This window comes from Panthera pardus, unplaced genomic scaffold (assembly GCF_024362965.1).
Source record: "Panthera pardus isolate Hobbes unplaced genomic scaffold, ASM2436296v1 HiC_scaffold_22, whole genome shotgun sequence".
In the NCBI taxonomy this organism is placed as follows: Eukaryota; Metazoa; Chordata; class Mammalia; order Carnivora; family Felidae; genus Panthera; species Panthera pardus.
In genome coordinates this window covers 53,529,294-53,551,667 of record NW_026526788.1, presented here as the reverse complement: position 1 = coordinate 53,551,667, position 22,374 = coordinate 53,529,294, and the positions used below count along the sequence as shown (strand labels likewise).

Sequence of the window (22,374 nt, the reverse complement as noted above, 5' to 3'; positions counted from 1 at the left end):
TGTGTTTATAGCCCTTCTCCTCTTTGTCCAAATTTCCATCCCAGCCTCTTAAACCCAAGACCGGAAATCTCAGAATATAATCCAGGAATCTCGAATGTAGATGCCTGCAGGGCCAGGCAGGTGCCAGGTGTAGCCAGGGAGGAGTATGGAGCTGGTGTGTTTTGTCTGGCGGGGGGGTGGGGGGGGGTGGGGGGGGTGGTCAGGGGCCAGCCCACAGGGCCAAAAGCGAGTGGTGGCCCAGGACTGCCAGAGAAGCCAGCACTCTACATTTTAATGCAAAGTTTCCCAATTTTTAAAATACTGCAGCTGTCAAAGAAAAACACACATGGCCTGGATTTGGCCCATGAGGGAGGTTTTGTGTCCCTGGTATAAGTAAGACAGGACTTCAAGTCCTAGTACTCAGTGAGCTTGGCATGGGGCGGGGAGCATGAAGTCTCTGTGCCTGGAGGGGCACTGTCTTCAACCTCCCTCTCTAGGTCACACAAGGCCCTCTTCTAAACTTGCTGGAATACAAGTGCTGGAAAGTAGAGAAAGCTGGGCTACTAGGCCATTCCCTCTTTTCCCACCTCATCACAACAACCACATTAGCACATTAGCTGATACTGTCTGGGTCTCTTTTTCAGAATAGTCATGTATTTTCAGATTCAATAGCCACAATGATTTTACACATTTTGGGGTACAAAAGAAGAGGCAGTGCAGGCGGGGGCTTCTCTGGTTTATTTTTATCAGAATTATAGAATTGTCCTTTTGAAACACTCTTGTGTTCACTTCTGCTTAAAACCCTCTGATGGCTTCCCACTGCTTCTAGGGATAAAGACAAGGGCCCTAAACAAGAGCCAGTATTATCTGGCAATTTATTTTCCTTCTCAAAGCCTTAGTTTCTTCATATGTTAAGATGTCAATTTTAAATTAGATGATACTTTAAAAACACTTGTCAAAAAACATCTTGCCCACAGTGAGCACCCAATAACTGTTAGCCTTTACTGTTCTGACTTCTCCAAACCACTTTCCTTTCAAACCTCAAACCTGCCATATTCCCTTCTGCCACTGGGCCTTTGCACATACAATTACTTCTGTCTAGAACGTACTTCAAACCCTTCTTCCCTTAATTTTTATCTGTTGAACCTTTAGCTGTAAGCTGAAACATCATTGCCTCAGTAAGGCCTTCTCAGATCAGGTCAAATCCCCTTTAACAGGGTCTCACACAAGCCATGCCTTGTAGCATGTATCAGGTTATAATTTGTCATTTGTTTTTGTAAATACTTGATTTCCTATTGGTCTTTAAGCTCCATGTGGGTAGGGGCAATGTCTGCTCTACTCTTGGTACCTGGCAGTATAGGTATTTAATAAATATTTATAAAGTAAATAAATTTTCACCACCGGTGGCCTCTTCTTGCTGTGCTGGTGTATGATAACCATAGAGAAGAGGGTCTTCCCCCAAAGATATAGAGGAAATGAGGACTTCTCTCCTGGTTTGAGGACTGGACAGTGAAGGTGTCCTCATCTTTATGCTCAGGAAAGAGACCCCAGACCCTCCAAAGCAGGGCTAATGCTGAGGTTGGGGTGACCCCCTTCCTTCTTCCCCTCTTCTCTTTTCTCAACACACTGCAAGCCCACTTTGCAGAGATCAGACCCTCAGGACCATGTGCCAACTGGCCTAGGGGTATGAGGGCACCTGGGGAATTACAGAAACAGATCAGTAAGAAATCATTGCATGGCTGTTCACCTCCCTGTGGACCAGTTAATACCTCCCAACTGGGCAGGACCCTGCCTTCTGCCACCTACCTTAAGTCACACACTAAGCAGGGCTGGGACCAGCCCAAATGATTTTGGTAAATGATGCATGAAAAAGAGTCATTGCTGGTGAATTAACTTTTCGTGTTGGTGATGCTCAGAGGATTCAATGAGATGGCTTCAAATGTTCTTTCCTGGTTTTAGTACAGGTACCTGTATATTAGCTTAGAGTTGTGTATTCGTTTGTTCATTCATTCACTCAACAAATATTTTCTGGGCCCCTTCTGTGTGCTGGGTGCTGGGTGGCTATTTTGGTAGAGAGGAACATATTTGCTTGGCTCATTAGCTAGTAGGAGTCTCTTCTCCCATTTGGTTGATTCTGTGCCATGACACATCAGCTATAGATGGGAACATCCCCATCTACCCTTATAGGTGCTCACACCTTCAAATGCTTAAGACATCCTTGAAGTCCTCAGATGTCTCTAGGACAAGGATGTAACAGGTATGCAGTAAAATGATCAGTTTTGTAGTCAGATGGACCTGCGTGCAAATCAGGGGTTCCATGCTGTACTTAGACACATATGTACACACACACACACACACACACACACACACACACACACACACACACATCCTGAGTGAGAGAGAGAGAGAGAGAGAGAGAGAGAGAGATTGAGTGGGAGAGACCTGAGTGGGAGAGAACCTGAATGGTTTCCTAGCGTTTAAGAACTTGAATTTGGGAATCAAACAGGCTTGGGATCACATGCTGACTTTGGTGCTAATAGCTGATCACCCCAGTTAAAAGTCTGGTTCTAAATTTGGTAGTTTGTAAGTCCAGCTCTTGTGAGTTGCCAAGATCTGTGAAACTTTGTGTACTCTCAGTTCCCTTCTGTGTTCTTCATAATCCACAGAAATGTCTGTTTGAAATGGATTTTAGATGATTCTGCTTATTAACGCAAAAATGCAATTCTGAATATACACAGGTAAAATACCCACCACTGCTACCAAGTGTATTTCTGGAGACTGTAACATTCACAGAGAGAGCCTCAGAGGGGCTGAAGCATACATCTGTTCAGACCTTAATAGAATCACTTGTGGATTAATACTATAGGAATCATATTACTAAAAATTTGTGGTCATGATCAAATACAGAGTTAAAAGACTTTAAGTACCAAATATGTACCTCTAGTGAGCCAAGTATTTGACTTTCTTGAAGATGGTAAAATATCTCCTGTTAGAATTCAGTTCACTGAAAACAAAATACTCTTAAAATGCCCTCTTCCTACTTTAACTGTATTACCAATTTCTTTATGATTTCTTGGTTTTTAGACTCAATTCCAACAGAAGTTTAAATAATGACTCAGACTATCTTGAGATAGTCTCCTTTTTTTCCTCTTAAATACTTACTACCGACCCACATGTTATTAGAAACAGATTATAAGCATATTCCATTATCTTCTATAACTGTTCCCATGGACAAGAATTTTCATCGTTCATTTAAAATGAGTTTTTGTCTTTAGGAGAATAAACAATCCAAAAACACTAAAAAGGATTAGTTACATTTACTGAAAAGTCTTATTTAATTGTATGCATCTTCACTAAAATGTACCAATTTGAACTTGAACACTAAATTTTGTATCAATCATAGATTTTAGACATGGCTCTTAATCCCAGGAATAAGTCTTTTCCACTCTGGAGGGGAGAGAGATGATATCAACAAAGAATGAAGTAGAAACAGCAGAAGGTACATGATACAGGTGAGCACTTGTTTTCCTTGGTGAAATAAGGTTCACATTTCTCCAGGCTCTCAAGTGGTTTTCGGAACCCCAGACTTCACTCAAGATGGCATAGGGACTTCCCTCTGAGCCACTAGAGCCTGTGCTTATCAACTATAACATTTGTACTGAAAACTGCATGTTTTTCTGTCCATCTCCTCCAGTAGCAAGTGAGCTCCTTCAAAGTTAAGACTGTATCTTATTCACTGTTTTATCCTCAGGACTTGGCACAGTGCTTCGAACACAGTAGATACTCAATAAATATTTGTTAAATAAATAAATGAATGAATAAATGGCCTGATGCATGGGTCCTAAGAAAAACCTAACTAAAGACTTTATATAGGGGTGGCTCCCAGCTTGTAGATACCTCCTTTCAAGTATCCCTTAAAATGTTACTGCTCTGGGTCCACAGCCATGGAAACCTGGAGGGTGTCTTTCTTTCTGTGTGCATCTGTGACTGAGTTAAAAGCAGAGCATTGAATTAAGAACAGTAGAAGGTTGGTATTTTAAGGTGGCAGCAATCATTACCACTATCATCATCCTCAGCATCACTATCATTGTCATTACATTTATTGAGCACATATTATGTGCCAGATACTATGCTAAGTTCTTTAAATATCTCATTTAATCCTCAAAACAACTCTATAAAGTTGTGTTCTTAATTCCATTTTGCAGATGCAGACACTGAAGCCTTGAGAAGAAAAGTCACCTATTCAAGATAACACAGTGTTGACTGAATTTCTTTTAATTGTGAAGCAACTTAGAGGTTGACAGTTCTATCAGGACAAAGAGCCTGAAATTATACTGGTCTTACTCACTCCGAGGCCCTCTCCCCACCCTCCTTCAACAAAACATCTGGTCCCCCCCTTCTCTATTTTCTCATCTGAATATAACCCCAATGGTCTTCAGTGCGGCAACTGATAACAACGGTATTGGAGATGAGGGGCTTGAATCCAGCATGAGGGGTTTGAATCTTCACACAGGCTCTGAAAGCCTCTTTTAAAGCACGAAACACATAGTATGTACTCATAGAAATTAACCTTCGAACAGTATAGATGAGTAGAAAACGGCAAGTAAAGGGCCATCTCTTGGAGGTAATCATTTTTGCTCGTTCTTGTATCTATTCTTTGGCAGTTATGTCCTTACACCATAAAAGGGTTACATCCCCAATGTCTTTATATATTCTCTTCCCCTGAAAGAAGAATATATTCAATCACCTCAATTAAAGATGAAGAATTGGGCCCATTTTCCCAATTATTGAAAGCTATATATTTTTAGTTTTTTTTCCTGTTGGTAATTGCCTCAGCTTTAAAACTATTCTTAAACTTCTCACTTTATGCTTCTATTTAAATGTATTTCTTAACTCCCTCAGGGTTATTCATCTGTTCTTTACCATTCTCTAATTAAACTAGCCTCTTTCAGGATAAGTACAACAATTTATTATTCCAGTATGGTTTTGGGGAACATTTAATTACTGACATAGGAAAATCATCTTTTATAACTTTTTCATTTAAAATATTCAGGAGTTCAGTTTTATTTGTGTCAAGTAAGTATTTTGGGGAAGGCTTAGAATTCAATTGCTGTTTTGTCTGTGGATATAGAGTTTCAAATAGCTATCTCGCAAATGAATTTCTGGAACATAGACCATTCTGAGATTCTATAACTATGACTTGACATTTTCAAGACCAGCTCACATATGGAAACCACAAGTGACTGTCACAGGTTGCTGTCCTCACCAATCACCTTTCTGAATTCAACGATGAGGACTTTTTTTAATCATAAAGAATTTATTAGGGGCGCCTGGGTGGCTCAGTCGGTTGAGTATCCGACTTCGGCTCAGGTCATGATCTCGCAGTTTGTGAGTTCGAGCCCCGCATCAGGCTCTATGCTGACAGCTCAGAGCCTGGAGCCTGCTTCGGATTCTGTGTCCCCCTCTCTCTCCACCTCACCCCTGCTTGTGCTCTGTCTCTCTCTGTCTTTCAAAAATGAATAAACATTAAAAAAATTTTTTTAAATAATAAAAAAAGAATTTATTAGTTTCTTATTTTAGAGGTGTTAGTACTTTATTTTAGTACTTATTTTAGAGGTGTTAGTACATTCAATAATTCAATAATTAGTATTTAATTGACCCTTGACTTCCTGATTACTTGAAATGATAGTAGGGAATGAAGCAGGAGTAGGCATATAATCCAACAACCCTATTAATTTTTAACCATTAATAACAAATGGGAAGATTGGAGATGATATTTATTTATTTATTTATTTATTCATTTATTTTGAGAGACAGAGAGCGCGTGAGTGAGGAAGGGGCACAGAAAGAGGGAGAAAGAGAATCCCAATCAGGTTCCACACACAGCATGGAGCCTGATTCTGGGCTCCATCTCATGACTGTAAAATCATGAATGACTGTGCCAAGTAGGATGCTCAACCGACCAAACCACCCAGGTTCCTCAGAAATGATTTTTTTTTTAAAGATAAAATTAATGGTCATCTTAGGCTCAGCTCCCTTTATCCATACTATATCCATTCAATCCCCACATTGTATTAATTCTACCCCTTATATACACCTCTCTGTGGCTTCCCCAGGATTCAGAGGTGTGACCTAAACACACTCAGATGTGACTGAGGAGTGTGACTCTACACCCAGGTGCAACCTCAGAGTAAATCACCAGATGTGACCCAAGCAGGTCATTCCATGGCCAGGTGTAACTGAAGATTGTGACTGCTGCTTATAACCACTGTACTTCTGGTACAGTGAACAGTTTGCGCAGTGCACAAAGATGCTTACCTGAGTGGAAAAGAGGTCTGAAATCCAGCCAGCCGGCATGCTGTGCACTAATTGATATGCATGGGTATGAGGCTGCATCACCCTGTGGAGAGTGGGGAGGGCGGCCTTTTTGTAATTTCTACCAGTTGCTAAATGTGCCAACAACACCCTACCAGGAACAGTGCCTTAGCAATATCCTCCTAAATGCCTCCAGTTCTCATTGTCCTTTCTCTCCATCCACCTTCCACACCAAGCACACTCACCTGAAGTATCAGAGACTAATTCAGTAGGCTTGGGGGTGAAGCCCAAGAGACTATACTTTGGATACTTAGGCCAGGGTTAAGGATGACACTTTGTACAGCCCCACCCCTTATTATAGCCAAATGGAGCTTTCTAAAAACCCAATTTGATCAAATCACACTCTTCCTTAGTACCCGTCAGCATCTCAGACTACTTGCAAGGTGAAATCCAAGCTCTTTATTATTAAATACAGCCCCCTAGAGACCTATTTTCTCCCCCAGCCGTAGCACCATGCCTTCCTACTTAGCCTCTGTACTTTCCAAGCTTCGGCCAGAACAGCCTGGTAGACCAGCAGTTCCCTGGACACATTGTGTCTCTTCCTGTCTCGTGCCTTTGCATCTGTGTGCCCCATTCCCTCTGCCAGTTACCATCAGCTCCTCCATCTGTCCCCAGCCCTCCCGAGGGAGTCTCCCTCATCAGTCAACACTCCAGATCTCTATTCTAACCCGTCAAGACACTCTGTTCACAAAGCCGAGCTGGTATCCACTACAGAAAGAACAGGAAAGTATATTATTATGGGGTCATGAGTGAAGAGTGGATGGGCTGGTGTAGTTAGGGGGGCTCTGGACTACCAGAGGGGAAGGAGGGGAGAGGAGTTCAGACAGGAGTAAGGGAGGCCCCAAAGATAGCCCTGCAACCATTCCAGGGCCCTGGTGCTGATAATGGCTTATTGAGACACTGAAAATGGCTTTTGTGCCAGCTCAAAAACTTCCTAAGTGTATTTGCATTTTCATTTTGTATGCGTTCAATGTTTGTACAACATACAGTGAAAATTAGTGTTTTCTTTCTTTGGCTCTAAAATTATCTCATTCAATTAAGCATTATCAAATAGCAATGACTGCATGTTCCTTGATTCTGTAAACACACCCACCACTCGATTCCATGGAGACTTACGCCAGATGGGTCTTTCTAAAAAACCCGATCTGATCAAATCACACCCTTCCTCAGAACCCTTCAGTGTCTTTCTTTACTTACAAGGTAAAATCCAAGTTTTTTATCATGAAATACAGCCCCCTAAAGACTTCCTGTTGCTAGTAATTCCCTCCTCGCAGGATTGTCAAAAGAACTGTCTTAGTTTCCTAGTGCTGCTATAAGAAGTTACCACCACTGGGATGGTTTATAACAACAGAAATGTCTCCTGTCCCTGGTCTAGATGTCCAAAATCCAGGTGTTGGCAGGGCCATGCTTCCTGTAAGACTCTGGTTAGAATCCTCCCTTGCTTCTTCCCAGATTCTAGTAGGGTCTGGAAGTCTTTGATGTCCCTTGGCTTGTGGTGGCACCACTCCAGCCTTTGCCTCCATCATCACGTGGTATTCACCCCAATGTAGGTCTGTCTCTATGTCTCTATGTCTCTTTTCTTCTTCTTCTTCTTCTTCTTCTTCTTCTTCTTCTTCTTCTTCTTCTTCTTCTTCTTTAATTTTTAATATTATTTATTTTTGAGAGAGAGAGAGCACGAGCAGGGAAGGGCAGAAAGAGAGAGGGAGACACAGGATCCAAAGCAGGTTTCAGGCTCCAAGCTGTCAACACAGAGCCCAATGCGGGGTTTGAATCCAAGAACTGCAAGATCATGACCTGAGCTGAAGTTGGATGCCCAACTGACTGAGCCACCCAGGCGCCCCTCTTCTCTTCTTCTAATAAGGAAATCCAGTTACTGGGTTTGGGGCTCACTCTCACTGAAAATGATCTCATCTTCACTTGAGTATATCTGCAAAGACCCTATTTCCAAATCAGAGCACATTCATAGGTACTAGGGATTAGGACTTCGGGATATCTTTTTTGGGGGATGCAAGTCAATCCACAATAAGGACTAATTGAAATAATGCAGACGAAGGGCCTACATAACGTATGCACTCAACTGGCTGCCTAGATTTGAGTTCTCACACTACTCCTGATGACCTATGTACCCACATGCAAGATTCTTAATGTCTCTGGGCCTCAATTTCCTCATTAGTAAACAGTACCTCTTTCATTGGACCACTGAATGGTTTTCAATGAAATCATACAGGCAAAGCACTCAGAGCAATACCTGGCACCAAGTGAGAACTAAGAAAATGTTAACAAGTAGTATTACTTATTACTGTGATTCTACCCCACTCTAACCTGCCCCTAAACCCAGTTTTCTCTTTACAAATGGAAGGGTTTAAAATTTCAGAGATATCAGCTATCTTGAAAAAACTAAAGAAAAAAAATGTAATTCCTCTGCTTGGCCCTTCTTCCCCTTCAAAATATGCATAATTGCTTTGACTTAAGAAGCATCATGTTGGGGCTCCTGGGTGGCTCAGTTGGTTCAGTGTCCGACTTTGGCTCAGGTCATGATTTCATGGTTCACAAGAGTGAACTCTGCACTGGGCTCTGTGCCAACAGCTCAGAGCCTGGAGCCTGCTTCACATTCTGTCTTCCTCTCTCTCTGCCCATCCCCAACTTGCTCCCCTGTCTTTCTCTCTCTCTCAAAGATAAATAAATATTAAAAAAAAAAATTTTTTTAAAAGAAACAAACATCATGTCTCCAGTAATATTTGAGGTAGGTGACTTCACCTTTCCCTGGTACTTTGGAAATATCCCCTGATTATAAGCAGGAGTCACAATCCTCACTTACACCTGGCCATGGAGTGACCTGCTTGGGTCACATCTGGTGATTTACTCTGAAGCTACACCTGGGTGTGCAGTCATACTCCTCAGTCACATCTGAGCATCTTTAGGTCACAGTTAGACATGGAGTCACATTCCTGGGTCACACTCAGGCACAGAGTCATAGTCCTGGATGACACCTGACTACTGTGGACCCAAGGCATAGGGGTTTGTTCTGTGCCCACCAAACTTACTGGCCCCGTGAGCTATAGACCCTACCATCAACTGAGTAGCCCAGCACTTTATGAATCTCTTGGTGGGTAGTACGAGCTACCTCAACAGACCTAAAACATAATATTACATTTTCTCTGGAGTGAGAAATATTATTGTTCAAGTTGAAGACTTCAGAGGTGATCTCTTGCATTCTTCCCAGAGATGACACAGTACTCGGCCACAGTGGGCAATGAACGAGTACTTTCTCATTGATTAACTTGTACAGAAACATACTCTAAATTACATTAAAGCATACTTTTAACCACCAAGAAAATAATTTCAAGGCCACAAAACTAACAAGTCAGAGGATTTCTTTATATAAACTTAAATCTTGGAATTAGAAGTATGTATATGCCTTCCCCTGCTTGGTAGGCATGTACAGGGTAATTATTTTGATTATGAGGAAGTCAACTAAGACAGCCTTTATAAACTAAATTATTTATGAGGGACAGTCACATAGTTCAAATGTGTGTGTGTATTCCTATTATGACTTCTTGTTTTTATCCTTGAAGGTACTAATTTTAGAAAAATACATAAATAGAATATCCTTATTGTGGTGAAAGAAAATAAGTCAAAATTTTATTAGACATTTCTATCAGAAACAAAATGTTGCCTACTTCCAATAAGAATATTAAATATGTAAGGCACTCTCTCTCAACACAGAGCCCAACACGGGGCTCAAACTCATGAACTGTGAGATCATGACCTGAACCGAACTTGGACGCTTAACTAAGCCACCCAGGTGCCCCTAGTTATTCTTTACATCTACATACATACACTCAAACTGGTAAAAATGAACAGTGGAGTTTTCTTTTCTACTACATAATTTATATATGAATAACTGAACTTTGTTCTGGTTATATGTAAATACTTAATCCTTTAATTTAGAAACTTACTTAGCAATAATTTGAGAAGGAAATATTGAGTTTAATGTACCAAATTTATAATATTGGTTGGTCCAATATGGACATTTGAGAACACTTAGCTGCCTTATGTTTTTTTTCTAATTTTACTATCAGTGCTTTACATTAATATCAGAGATGTCACTCTTTTCTCTCCTTTTTTACTTTATCTTGCTTTTGTAATTTTCAGTAGATAGTCCACTGGAGAAAAAAAGGAAACAAAAGCAGGTAATGTGTTTAGAAAACTTCCTGATTGTTGACATCAATAATTCTTTTGACTGCCACTGCTATTGGGAGTCGATCTTGAGATTCTAGCAAGGTTAATGGGAGGGGGAGAAAGGGACTCAGGCTAGAAATAGATGGTGTAAACCCTCCCTTTTCCATGGTGACACAGCACACCTTTGTAATCAAGGGCACACCCTTCCCAATCAATGCTTTATATCAGAAAATGTTTCATGTTTTTTGGCAAACTTGCAAGTTAGTAGACAGACCATCCTTGGTGGTCCTGACGGCAGAATGTTTGTGTACTGATTGTTGGCTGCCTTTCTAGAGCGACCTGTACCATCAGAGGTGTGTAAGCTCAATGAAGTGCTGAAAAGTTCGCAGAATCCTGTAGGCTGTGGTAAAGGTGCAAAACTGCACAACTTTGGCCAATCAACCCTTGAATCACCAGTTCCTGACTTGTGAATGCCTTGTGACTAATGAAAACTGGTTAGACATTTTCTCTTCCTATTCTTATCTACTGCAGGCTCCTCCAACCCTCATCTTGTAATCATAACCACTTCCAGAAGATGAGTTGACTTGTGCCTCCTGGAGGTTCATGTGAAAGCTTTCACAACCTCGGCCTAACATCTTAATAGCCCTGGGACCAAAGACCTTCCTAACATCATCTTCTTTAAAAATTTTTTTATTCTTTTTTTTTGGGGGGGGGATAGGGGGAGGCTTAAATACATATAACATAAAATGTAGCATTCTAACCATTTTTAAGTGTATTGTTCAGTGGTATTAAACACATTCACACTGTTGTGCAGAACCCTTCATTTTATAAAATAGGAACTCTATACTCATTAACAATGACTCCCCATTCCTTGTTCCCCATCAGCCCTTGGTCTCTATGATGCTGACTGTTCTAAGTGTCTTATATAAATAGAATCAAACAGTATTTGTCTTTTCCCTTCCTCCTTTTTCTCTACCTTTCCAAACTCTATTTAACCTATTTCAAACATGACTTTTTCATGGAATAAGTCATTTTCTTCCTTATCTTTTTCCTCTGGGAAAAAAGTTTAAATACTTCCCTGCCTCTCTTCCCTTCTCCACTCCATTTATAAGCCTCCATTTGAAAAACAGGGGTAGGAGAAGGGGAAAGTACTGGGATAATAACTTTCTGATTGTTTTATATAGGTATGAATTTTGAAATGTAATTATCCACAGCAAGAGAATTAGATGCCAACATCTGAAATCTCTACAATGGCCCAAAGTTCTTTTCAAAATCTTCATAATACTTTCATTTTAACTCTACTCATCTTAACTAAACTTATTTTCCCTAAATAAGAAGTGTCTTTTAACTCATTTGTATTGCTTTTTCCTTGGAGGCTGATTCACAGTATTCCAATAATTGTGTTTTTCTCTTTATTCCATGGGAAGTGTATAGATTTCAATTGTGTTATGGGTTAAAGAGGTTTTTGAGGACTAGAGTCAACCAAAATCACAATGTTTAATACTGTTTCTCTAGGAAAGTATTCTAAGTTCCACATAGCTCCTGAGAAATGAACTTTTGGAATACAAGTCATTTATAAGATGGGAACTGAGTCTGTGTTATATATTTCCCAGAGATCTTCATTAGCAATACAGAACTGAAAGCTGTTGGCCAGTTCAGTGCCACAGAACATACAGTGAACAATAAAAGAAGCAGACAACCAAGTCACAGCCAGGATGTGCTCCAGCCCCCCCCCCCCCCCCCCCCCCCGCCGCTGGAATATATGGCCATCAGACTTTAAGACCCAGTTAGTCAATATGCTGAACCTACAGATTCTATAAACATTCTATGATTTTGAATGCCTATATGGTTTTTTGGGTGCATTTTCTTCCACGGCATGTTAAAGAAACCTATGTTTCACTATGGCATGTATAGACTCGGAAGAGTCTACAGGAGAGGGCCCTGAAGTTGAAAAGGTTTCCAAGAGAAGAAGTCAGAACTACAGAAGTAAGCCCAGGGCAGAAGCCAGCCAGTTAACTGTATAGTTCAGCAGAAGCCACTTACAGAGGGATATCAAAAAGCATTAAAGAGCTACAAAACAGAAAGTTAAAGAAACTCCCAACTCTTGTATAAACTGCTAATTTAAAAATGACACATGAGTTGATGACCCAATGAATCTCTGAGCTGGGAATGTGGATCCATGAGGTTCTGATTTGAAAAGGGAAGTACAAATAGCAACTGAGATAAAGTTACTATCAGGGCCCCAGACACACTAACTAGCAGCCTCCTTTTTCCTTCCCAAAGGTCTGTGTAAGACTGGAGGCAGCTGCCTTGGTCAGGGAGCCTGGAGATTTGTCCCTCTGCAATTAATGGAGAAGAAAGAAAGTGGCTTTTGTTGACTTTTGTTTGTTTGGGGCAAAGCCATTTGTCACAAAGGACATTAATTCCTTCTCTAAGCTCTTTGAACGATTAGAGCCACTTCTATATTATTTAGTACTCAACTCCCTGCAGTATCATATTATTCTTTGAATACTTGGTGCACACAAATCTTGCCTCTTCACTAGGATCATAAAGAACGTGAAGGCAAGTAAATTGACCTGCACTTCATTAGAATCTCCCATATACCTACACACTCTGCTGGGCACAGATCAGGTATCTGACAAACACAGGTTGATTAACTCATAGGATGAGGTCCTTACATAGAGTCACAAGCCTTGAAGCAACAACAATTCCACATGCCAATCTCAGCCCAACTTCTCAGGAAGAGCATGGATGGAGAGTGGAAGCTTGGCAGTTACTAGGAGTCACAACAGAGTAGAGAAATCCTGAGTATTGTGCATAGGGGAAACTGTTTACCACCTAGAGACTATTCTAGCTCCATGATGATAGAAAACTATGTTTTGTTTCCTACCCAGCACTTAGCACCTGGCAGAGGCTCAAAACACAGACTGAATAAACGAAAAACATATGAAACCCTTTGGTTTCCTTATGCTTTGCTTTTCTAAGCACACACCTTGTGTTTTCCTTCATTCATTATGTATAACCAAGCTGCAAAAGTTAAAAAATGACTCCAGGAAACAAACCAACATGGTACCCACATGGTACACAGGGAGGTGTGTACTCCTGTCAGGTGTGTACTCCCCAGGGTGTGTGTGCCAGGACAGTGGTTGAAGATCCAGGAGGAAGATCACTGACCTGCTAGCCACAGGTCTGCGGATTACTGCAGAGGGACACTAGCTGCTCTCCTTGAGAGAAATGGCCGGATGTCAGATGGAGCCCTTGGCAGCCCCCAGGCAGTGGAACGTTGCTCTGCATGGTCCCCGTCTGGCTGGCAGCTTCCTGCCAGGGAAGGCTGCCAAGTGGGTTGTGACAGCTGTGCAGTGTACAAATCTCCAAGGTGCTTTGGTGCACTGCCATTTCTGACCTGCCTGTCTGCCTACTCGTGGGAAGTAGCTGGGAAGTTCTGGTGCTGAGGGGCCCCATTTTCCACTGGCTTTCATTTTTTAGCAGGATGCCCGAATATCCTGTTTGTTAAGATGGGAGTCATTGGAAGATGGCCTTTAGCTTTTCTGGTCAACATGAACCTATTGATTCTGTGTAGGAGGAAGAACTGTATTTCACTCTGTTTCACACCCATGTTGGTTTTCACTGTGACCACATGACCACACTTGTTTGGTCTTTTCACAGTAATTGACAGCTGTCATAGACTGCCACTAGGAGAAACCCTGTGTCTGAGTAATTAAAAAAAAAAAAAAAAAATCAGGGGCGCCTGGGTGGCTCCGTCGGTTAAGTGGCCGACTTCGGCTCAGGTCATGATCTCGCAGTCTGTGAGTTCAAGCCCTGCGTCGGGCCCTGTGCTGACAGCTCAGAGCCTGGAGCCTGCTTCGGATTCTGTGTCTCCCTCCCTCTCTGCCCCTCCCCTGCTCATGCTCTGTCCCTCTCACTCTCAAAAATGAGTAAATGTTAAAAAAAAATTTTTTTTTAAATATCAAAGATAGCCTTGTAACCATTTATTTCTATCGGAAATGAAATGTCAAAATCTCAATGCTTATTGTTTGGAATGTTGACACCTGAAAAGATTTTGATAAAGGACTACCTTTTCATAGTTTATTAAAGCAGCAACTTTTATTTATTTAAAATTGCCACTAAGTGACCTCAAGTATTCATCAGGAGATGCACACATGTTAACCTAGATTCCTTTCTGCACTCAAAGATGAAAAGTGAAATTTCAGACCTTACCTTTTAGCATCATTCGTCCGGTGGATCCTCCAAAGGTACTGAGTAGGCCACTTCTTGCTCCTAAAGATGTGGTTGCTTCTAGCAGAGAACCCACGATGTACTGAGATATGGACGTCCTCTGGAGGGTGGCACGGTACTCACATATGGTATCTCGGACACATTGCTTTAAGCACGGACCAACCCTAATCCTTTCATGGGCTGTTTCAGAGGCTGGAAGCTTTGTGAAGAAATGAAGAAGAGATCCAATTGTATTTTCTATTTCTTCTCTCCTTCTCACTGCATTGTAGATCTGTGAATAGCACAGAGTACAGGAAGTATTAATCTAGTTTCTTAGAAAAGCAAATTAGTTTGTTGACAAAATGCCAAGATGACTTATTAAGAAAGAAGGCTCAGTTGCTCTAAGCACAAACACTCTTGAGCACTGGACTCATGCATTAACCTGAACATTCTACAGACACCATTTATTTGGAAAAGCTATGTGCAGTTATGAAATCGGCCATTCAAACAACCATGCTATCAAACAGAGCACTTACAAGTTGTTCCAACCAAAAATATATTCAGCTCAAATTTCTCCTCCTCCTCCTTAGCAGAGCAAAGCTCTTCTGCAGGGCGACAAAGTCAAACCTTTGCTTTTAGTCCTTTTGGACTCTCCTGTGTGCATGACTGTCCCAGGTTTGTCTGCCTCCAAGGAGCACTTCAACCTGACATTCATGAGGAATCTTTTCTCTATGCTCAAACTGAAGTGAGGATGAGATGGTCACAGAGAAGGAGAAGTTCTAGATTTCTCTCTCAGGCACAATCCTTCAATCCATCATCTTGGTCCAAAGTCTTTGAATCCTTTTCCCTCTTCATCCTTTCTCACCTCCCACCTCCAAAGCATTGACAGTTCCTGCCCACTCTTGTTGCTCTGTCTCTGTCACTATCCTGATTTCCTCTCTCCTTTATTACCTGAATTCACCAAAAATTTATCTCAAGGAGACTGAACAATTTTTTTAAGATTTATTTTTAAGTAATTTCTATACCCAACGTGGGTCTCGAACTCACAACCCCAGGATCAAGAGTCACATGCTCCACCAACTGAGCCAGCAGGGCACCGCAAGGAGATTGCACAATTAGGACAAGCTTCCAACCATAATTCCAATATAGTTGTTCAACATTTATATAGATCCTGCTCTGTGGAGGCAGCGTGCTGAAAGATGTGGGGCATGTACAAGAAGTAACACATACCTCCTTTGCTGAAAAATTGCACAATCCAATTTAAAAGATGAGGCCTGAAAATTGTGAGGTTTGATATTATTATTACAGGGAGGTTTTAGGTTTTGTCAAGGTCTCTGGGAAGCCTGAGACTCCTGAGGAGTGTATAAATAATAGGGAAGAAATACCACATGGGTGAGTTAATCTAGTATTCTGATGGTGGAATAAAAGTTGACTACAATGTGCTGCCTCCATCATGCTACCTTGGGCACCTTGTCTGATCATTCATTCAACAAATAGTAATTTTGTGTTTATATACCAGTTATGTGTCAGGTCTGGGTAAATAAGATAGCTTTTCCTCTCAGAGAGTTCACAGTCTAGTAAGGCAGACAGATAAGCAAAGAGCTCACAGTAGGATGAAAATGGAGGTCAAGCCCTCTCGTGACATCAGTAAGTACCCAGGGAAAGGAAGTCCCTTGAATGTCCTCCAGGCTGTGAATGTGCCCCTGTGATGCTGCACACTCCAAATCCCACCTTAACCAGGACCACTGGCACTTGAAAGGACAATCACTGAGGTGTGCTAGGTCCTTAAGAGACCCTAGAATGTACCTAGAACACCCCCAGATGTTCAAATTGCACTGACTCTAACTAGATTTCTAATCTACCTCCTGCAGCCTACTGGTATGTATTTGGCACTTGAAGGAAGAGTATGAATTCTTTAGCTTTAATTCTCTGTCATTAAATTTCTGGCGGCCAGTGTAGCCATGGGGATGGTGTGCTGGGACAGATAGAACTCAGGCTTTGGGGTCAGGTATGTGGGGTTGTGCAGCTGGCTCTGCCTTGACCAGCTAGAGAGAGGCTCATAAGCATGAGCAAGCTGACTTGAATGTTTAGAGAAAGCTTCCTCTTGTGTAAAGTGGGGATACTAACACCCCTCTTTAGGATGTTCTGGGATTCACCAGACTACATGTAAAGTGCTCACCCTAGTGTCTACAAACGGCACCCATTACTATTGGGCAAGAAGAGAATGGACTCTTCCATCCTCAAGGAACAGCAGGTGGTTGTATAACAACAGAACATGGTCTATGAAATTCACTTTTATGGGGTTATACCCTTGTTCTTATGTGCTGCTGGATAATATCATCCTAACCTTATTTGAGTGTATTATGAGGGCAAACTGGGGCTGAGAGATGCAGAGCTCCGGACATGCTTTTCCTCTCTCAGCTCCAAATCATACAGGCAATATCCAACATGATATGTGTCAAATAAGTCCTTCAGAAATTTAAATGCTCTAGAAGTTGAGAGAAAAGAACCCACTGTGAGCTTTGATGGCTAAAGAAGCCTTCCGAGGGAAAGCAGATTTGAGCTGTGCCTTGGAAAACAGGCACGGTTCTAATCAGAGGAGCTGGGGGAGTCAACTCACACGGTGAGCAAGGGTGAAGAGACTGGAAATAGTAAATGCCTTAAAGACGGTGAGCAAAGCAGGGTATTTAGAGAAGAGAGTGAGTGTGGGGCATAACTGGGAAATTAGAAAGGTCAGTTGGCCTGATAAAGGAGAGCCTTGAATGTTAAGCAAGGAGGTTTAATCCATCAGAGGTTGGGAACCCTTCACTTTTTATTTTTTGCTTATTTGTTTTTATCAGAGGAATGATGCTAAGAAGGTTTTATTTTATAAAGATTAATATGCTGACAGTTCTTGGTTACTAATGGGTTTACCTACTTTCTTTATGTGCCAAGCTGCTCCACTGGCACGTTATGTCTTCACTCATTACCTTGTGCATCCCAGTTTCCACACCACTCCTTCAGATTCCCAGTGTCCCATTCAGTCCTTCATCCAGGTTTCCTTAAATGTTTTCCTCAGATCATTAGATCTAGAGCGACTGTATGATATAAGGACTCCTTGATCATTGAAAAACTCAGTACATGTTTCTCCTTTTGAAGATTTACATTGCATATTAGAATATTAAAGACAGTGAAAAGGGTCAGAGTAAAGAAATCTATTTTATTTTGTTTAACTGAATATTTGGAGTGTTTCTCATGTATGTTATTTGACCATGGATTTCTCTGCTTTGCTTTGCTTTGTTTTTCCTCGGTTTCCTTTTTTTTTTCCTCCTCTCCTCTCCTCTCCTCTCCTCTCCTCTCCTCTCCTCTCCTCTCCTCTCCTCTCCTCTCTCTCTCTCTCTCCTCTCCTCTCCTCTCCTCTCCCTTCCTTCCAAGAATATAGCCAGGGAACGACTGTTGTACCAAATAATTTACTCGAATCAAGTGTTCTCATTTTCATTTCCTTGACCTCTGAAATAGACAATCATCCATCTTTCCTGAAGTCCTGCCTCTCTTACCATCTCACTGCTCCATCTCTGCCTTATTCTGTGGCTCCCCTTCCTCCTTGGGTCTTCAGAGTAATTGTGATGCAACAGAGAGGTGCCAATCAGTGCCTAATGTAGGGAGTAACACGTTGGCTAGCCATAGGTCAGATTTACCTGATCAGACAAAGGACCTGTTTGATCTGACACACAGTGTTTCAAAATCAGAGAAGCGGGGCGCCTGGCTCGTTCAGTCTAAGTAGAGCATGTAACTCTTGATCTCAGGGTCATGAGTTCGAGCCCCACGTTGGGTGCAGAGATTACTTAAGTAAATAAGTCCTTAAAAAAAATAAACTTAGGGACACCTGGGTGGGTTAGTTGGCTAAGCATCTGGCTTTTGGTTTTGGCTCAGGTTTCATGAGTTCAAGCCCTGTGTCAGACTCTGCACTGACAGTGCAGAGCATGCTTGGGATTCTCTCTCTTTCCCTTTCTCTCTGCCCCTCCCCCATTCATGCTGTCTCTGTCTCAAAATAAACATGTAAACTTAAAAAAAAATAAAATCAAGGGGCGCCTGGGTGGCGCAGTCGGTTAAGCGTCCGACTTCAGCCAGGTCACAATCTCGCGGTCTGTGAGTTCGAGCCCCGCGTCAGGCTCTGGGCTGATGGCTCGGAGCCTGGAGCCTGTTTCCGATTCTGTGTCTCCCTCTCTCTCTCTGCCCCTCCCCCGTTCATGCTCTGTCTCTCTCTGTCCCAAAAATAAATTAAAAAAAACGTTGAAAAAAAAATAAAATAAAATCAAGAAAGTTGATGTTACAGCATCTCCTAAAAACTGGAACAATCTGGTAACACTGAACATTCCTGTGTGGTGTCAAATGGATAGACCCTCCCTTGTTACCTGGGGCACAAGTTCTCCAGTTGGCTCCAGTCCCTATCACTCTCTAGTGATCCCATCTTGCCAATAGCTGGTCACCATTAGTATATGAGTATGTGATCCCTGCCTTAATGGGATATAAACGTGGCTATAGATATATACAATAAACATATACTGAGCTCCCCCAGCATGTGCTCTGTGTGCTCCTTCCTGTGCTAGTTGCCAAGGACACAGAAAGTCATGGTCTCTGCACTCAAGGGGTGTTGCAGTTTACCTTCAACATACATAAATATTAGGTATGTACTAAGTAATTATTCAGCATTGTCATCAGCACTTGTTTCTAAGTCCTCAAATGTGTTTGAAGACATAAAGATGAAGACTTCTAGAATAAAGCTCTGAGCTACCACCACCATTGCTAACACTCCATTCACTAAAAACAAAAAAGAATCAACAGGTTCTACCAAGATCTGGACTAACACATACCAGTCATACCAATACTGGATAAGCTTTAATAAGGTGCTTGTTGGAAAAATGCTGAAATGTGGATGAAGTGGTGGTGGATACGGCAATGTTCAGGCACCACATTAATCAGGCTATTACCTCTTATCAGATCATCCACTTAAAAAATTTTTTTTTAATGTTTATTATTTATTTTTGAGGTTGGGGAGGGGCAGAGAGAGAGAGGGAGACACAGAATCAGAAACAGGCTCCAGGCTCTGAGCTGTCAGCACAGAGCCCAACGTGAGGCTCAAACTCACGAGTCGTGAGATGGTGACCTGAGCCGAAGTCGGACGCTTAACTGACTGAACCACCCAGGCACTCCTCTTGTTGCTTTTGGGAATTCTGCAATAGCCACCATGTGGAGTAGCCAGAACTAGCTTGCTGGAAGATGAGAAACTTCACTCTTGTTACCTTGGTGGATAGCCTGCCAATAACCAGACACATGGTGAGGTCATCCTAGATCCTAGATTATCCACCTGCCAGTCCAAATGCCATTACAGATACATGACAGGGCCCACCAGAGACCAGTTGATCAAGACTAGGAGAACACCCAGCCAGTTCACAGAAACACGCACCAAATTAATTGTTGTGAAAACTCACTACGTTTTTGGGATGCTTTGTTACAAAAGTTAACTGACACAATGATGGTGTGTGGGGTACAATGGTAAGTATTTACTTGCATGAGATTTGAATCCACATAATAACCCTGTGAGGTTGATTTATTTTGCAGGTGGAGACAGTAGGCCTAGAGAGGTGGAGAAACACAGCCAACTGTACCCAGTTCCTAAGAGGCTGAGCCAAGACTAAGATCTGGTTTGTCCAGCTCTGTGGTCCAGCTTTATCTACTGCACTAAACTTGGTCATACCAAAGTCCAAAAACGGTGGGATTCAAAAAACTACTGTCACTTGCAAGAGGTTTAAGGGATGTTTATATTGCTGTTATTGTTTTCATTCATGATAATTCCTTTCACGGTCTCCCTAAACTACTGTGCAAAACAGGCAAATTATGACTAATAAGTGACCAACTGTTTCCTTTGTATGGAGATTTAGAGTTTTAAACTGCAGGGTAAAAAAACACATAAACTTTATTTCACTTGATTAATGTGATAATAAAGGTGCTGAAAACTAGACAGTCCACCACCCTGTATGGGCTAGCATCTTTTTTTGAGATATAATCAACATGTCACAACATGGTATCTAGGCTTGCCAAACAGATATGTGTCCATTCATTCACTCAACAATTGATTTATATTTATTAAGCACTTATGTTGTGTCAAGCCCAATTACTAGGTATCCAACAGTGAGCAAGAAGAGCTTCGTTTTAGTGTGGAAGTCAGACAATAAATATGTGGATCAAATAAGTTAATTAAAAATTACAAATTATTATATACTCAAGATATATTTTGGATATAGATGCCACAGGACTTGCTATAGTATTGGGAATGAGGAAAGGATAGGAGTCAAGGTTTTGACACTGGGCCATTGATAAATTCTTAGAGATTTAAGATTTATATAAATACCTATATAGACAACATTACAAACAGCAGCCCTCATGGCTCCTATGTTTAACAACCACTGTGGACTGGGAATGGATCTTTTTCATGGAAGTACACTAGTGCCATTATGCCAGCTGCTACCTTTGAGCAGGATGACTTTGATACTATGAAGTTACTTGCAGAAAAGCAAACAATGCTTAGACAACACTTAAGAAATCATTTGTGTTCTTTGTGACTCAAGACAGAGGGATGCCTTGTAGAAACCAGCACTGGGACATGGAGGTCAGAACCAAAACAAAAGAAACATCCAAGACTGAAGAAGCTGGGGCAATTAAGATGGAAACAAAACCAAAGACTTTGGTGAACTGAAAGGCATGAAGTAGCCAGATACACCACATCCACAGCACTTACCCAGGAGGAGAGCTCATTCCTCTACACAGCCACAAAGAGCTTTATCTTAATTTTACTTCTACTGGGGCCAAAGTGGGTACTGGTCAAGGGGAGTCAATTTCATAACTTGATCTGTTTCAAATTCTATCTTTCTGGGGTCAGAGTTATGGAAAATTATGATGCTCCTAGATCTGACGGCATTTCTTCTCAAGTCTTCCAATAAAAAGGTTTGTTATTTAGGTGTCCATGGACTCAGTAATACTTGTATCATTGCAACATATATTGAGTGATTAAGATGAAGTAGGTTTTGAGCATTGGGCCATGATTTCATTGAAACTTCAGAAAAGCTCTAGGAAGAGAGATATTACCACCACTTAAAAATAAAGAACCAGATATCATATGTTTTCACTCTTATGTGGATCCTGAGAAACTTAACAGAAGACCATGGGGGAGGGGAAGCAAAAAAAAGTTAGAGAGGGAGGGAGCCAAACCATAAGAGACTCTTACAGACTGAGAATAAACTGAGGGTTGATGGGGGGTGGGAGGGAGGGGAAAGTGGGCGATGGGCACTGAGGAGGGCACCTGTTGGGATGAGCACTGGGTGTTATTTGGAAACCAATTTGGCAATAAATTTCATATTTAAAAAATAGGCAAAAAATAAATAAATAAAATAAAAAAAGAAAGAACCAGTGTGCACATTGCTAGGACTTAGCACTAGGACTCTCCATTTCTAAGCGAGTGTTGCTAACTAGTTAGGGGATCCTATAGTACAAGTGTAAAAGAAATCACTTTTAAGAGGGATAACTGTAGTAACAATCCTTCTTTCTCTGTTTATTGTCTGTCTCCCCCTTCCAGAATGTCAGCTT

The 22,374-nt window shown here is 41.5% G+C and overlaps 1 protein-coding gene across 9 annotated transcripts in view; it reads right to left on the bottom strand.

The window, feature by feature from the left end:
* Positions 1-22,374, bottom strand: part of PLCE1 (phospholipase C epsilon 1) — a 321,468-nt gene that overhangs the window by 171,144 nt on the left and 127,950 nt on the right. For all 9 annotated transcript variants that reach the window (XR_008424888.1, XM_053909742.1, XM_053909736.1 and 6 more), the window contains one exon: positions 14,755-15,043. Coding sequence is in view for 8 of the 9 variants with exons in the window: in XM_053909742.1 (XP_053765717.1) it covers positions 14,755-15,043 (289 nt within the window). In the remaining variant the exon portion in view is untranslated. The remainder of the gene's footprint in view (positions 1-14,754; positions 15,044-22,374) is intronic.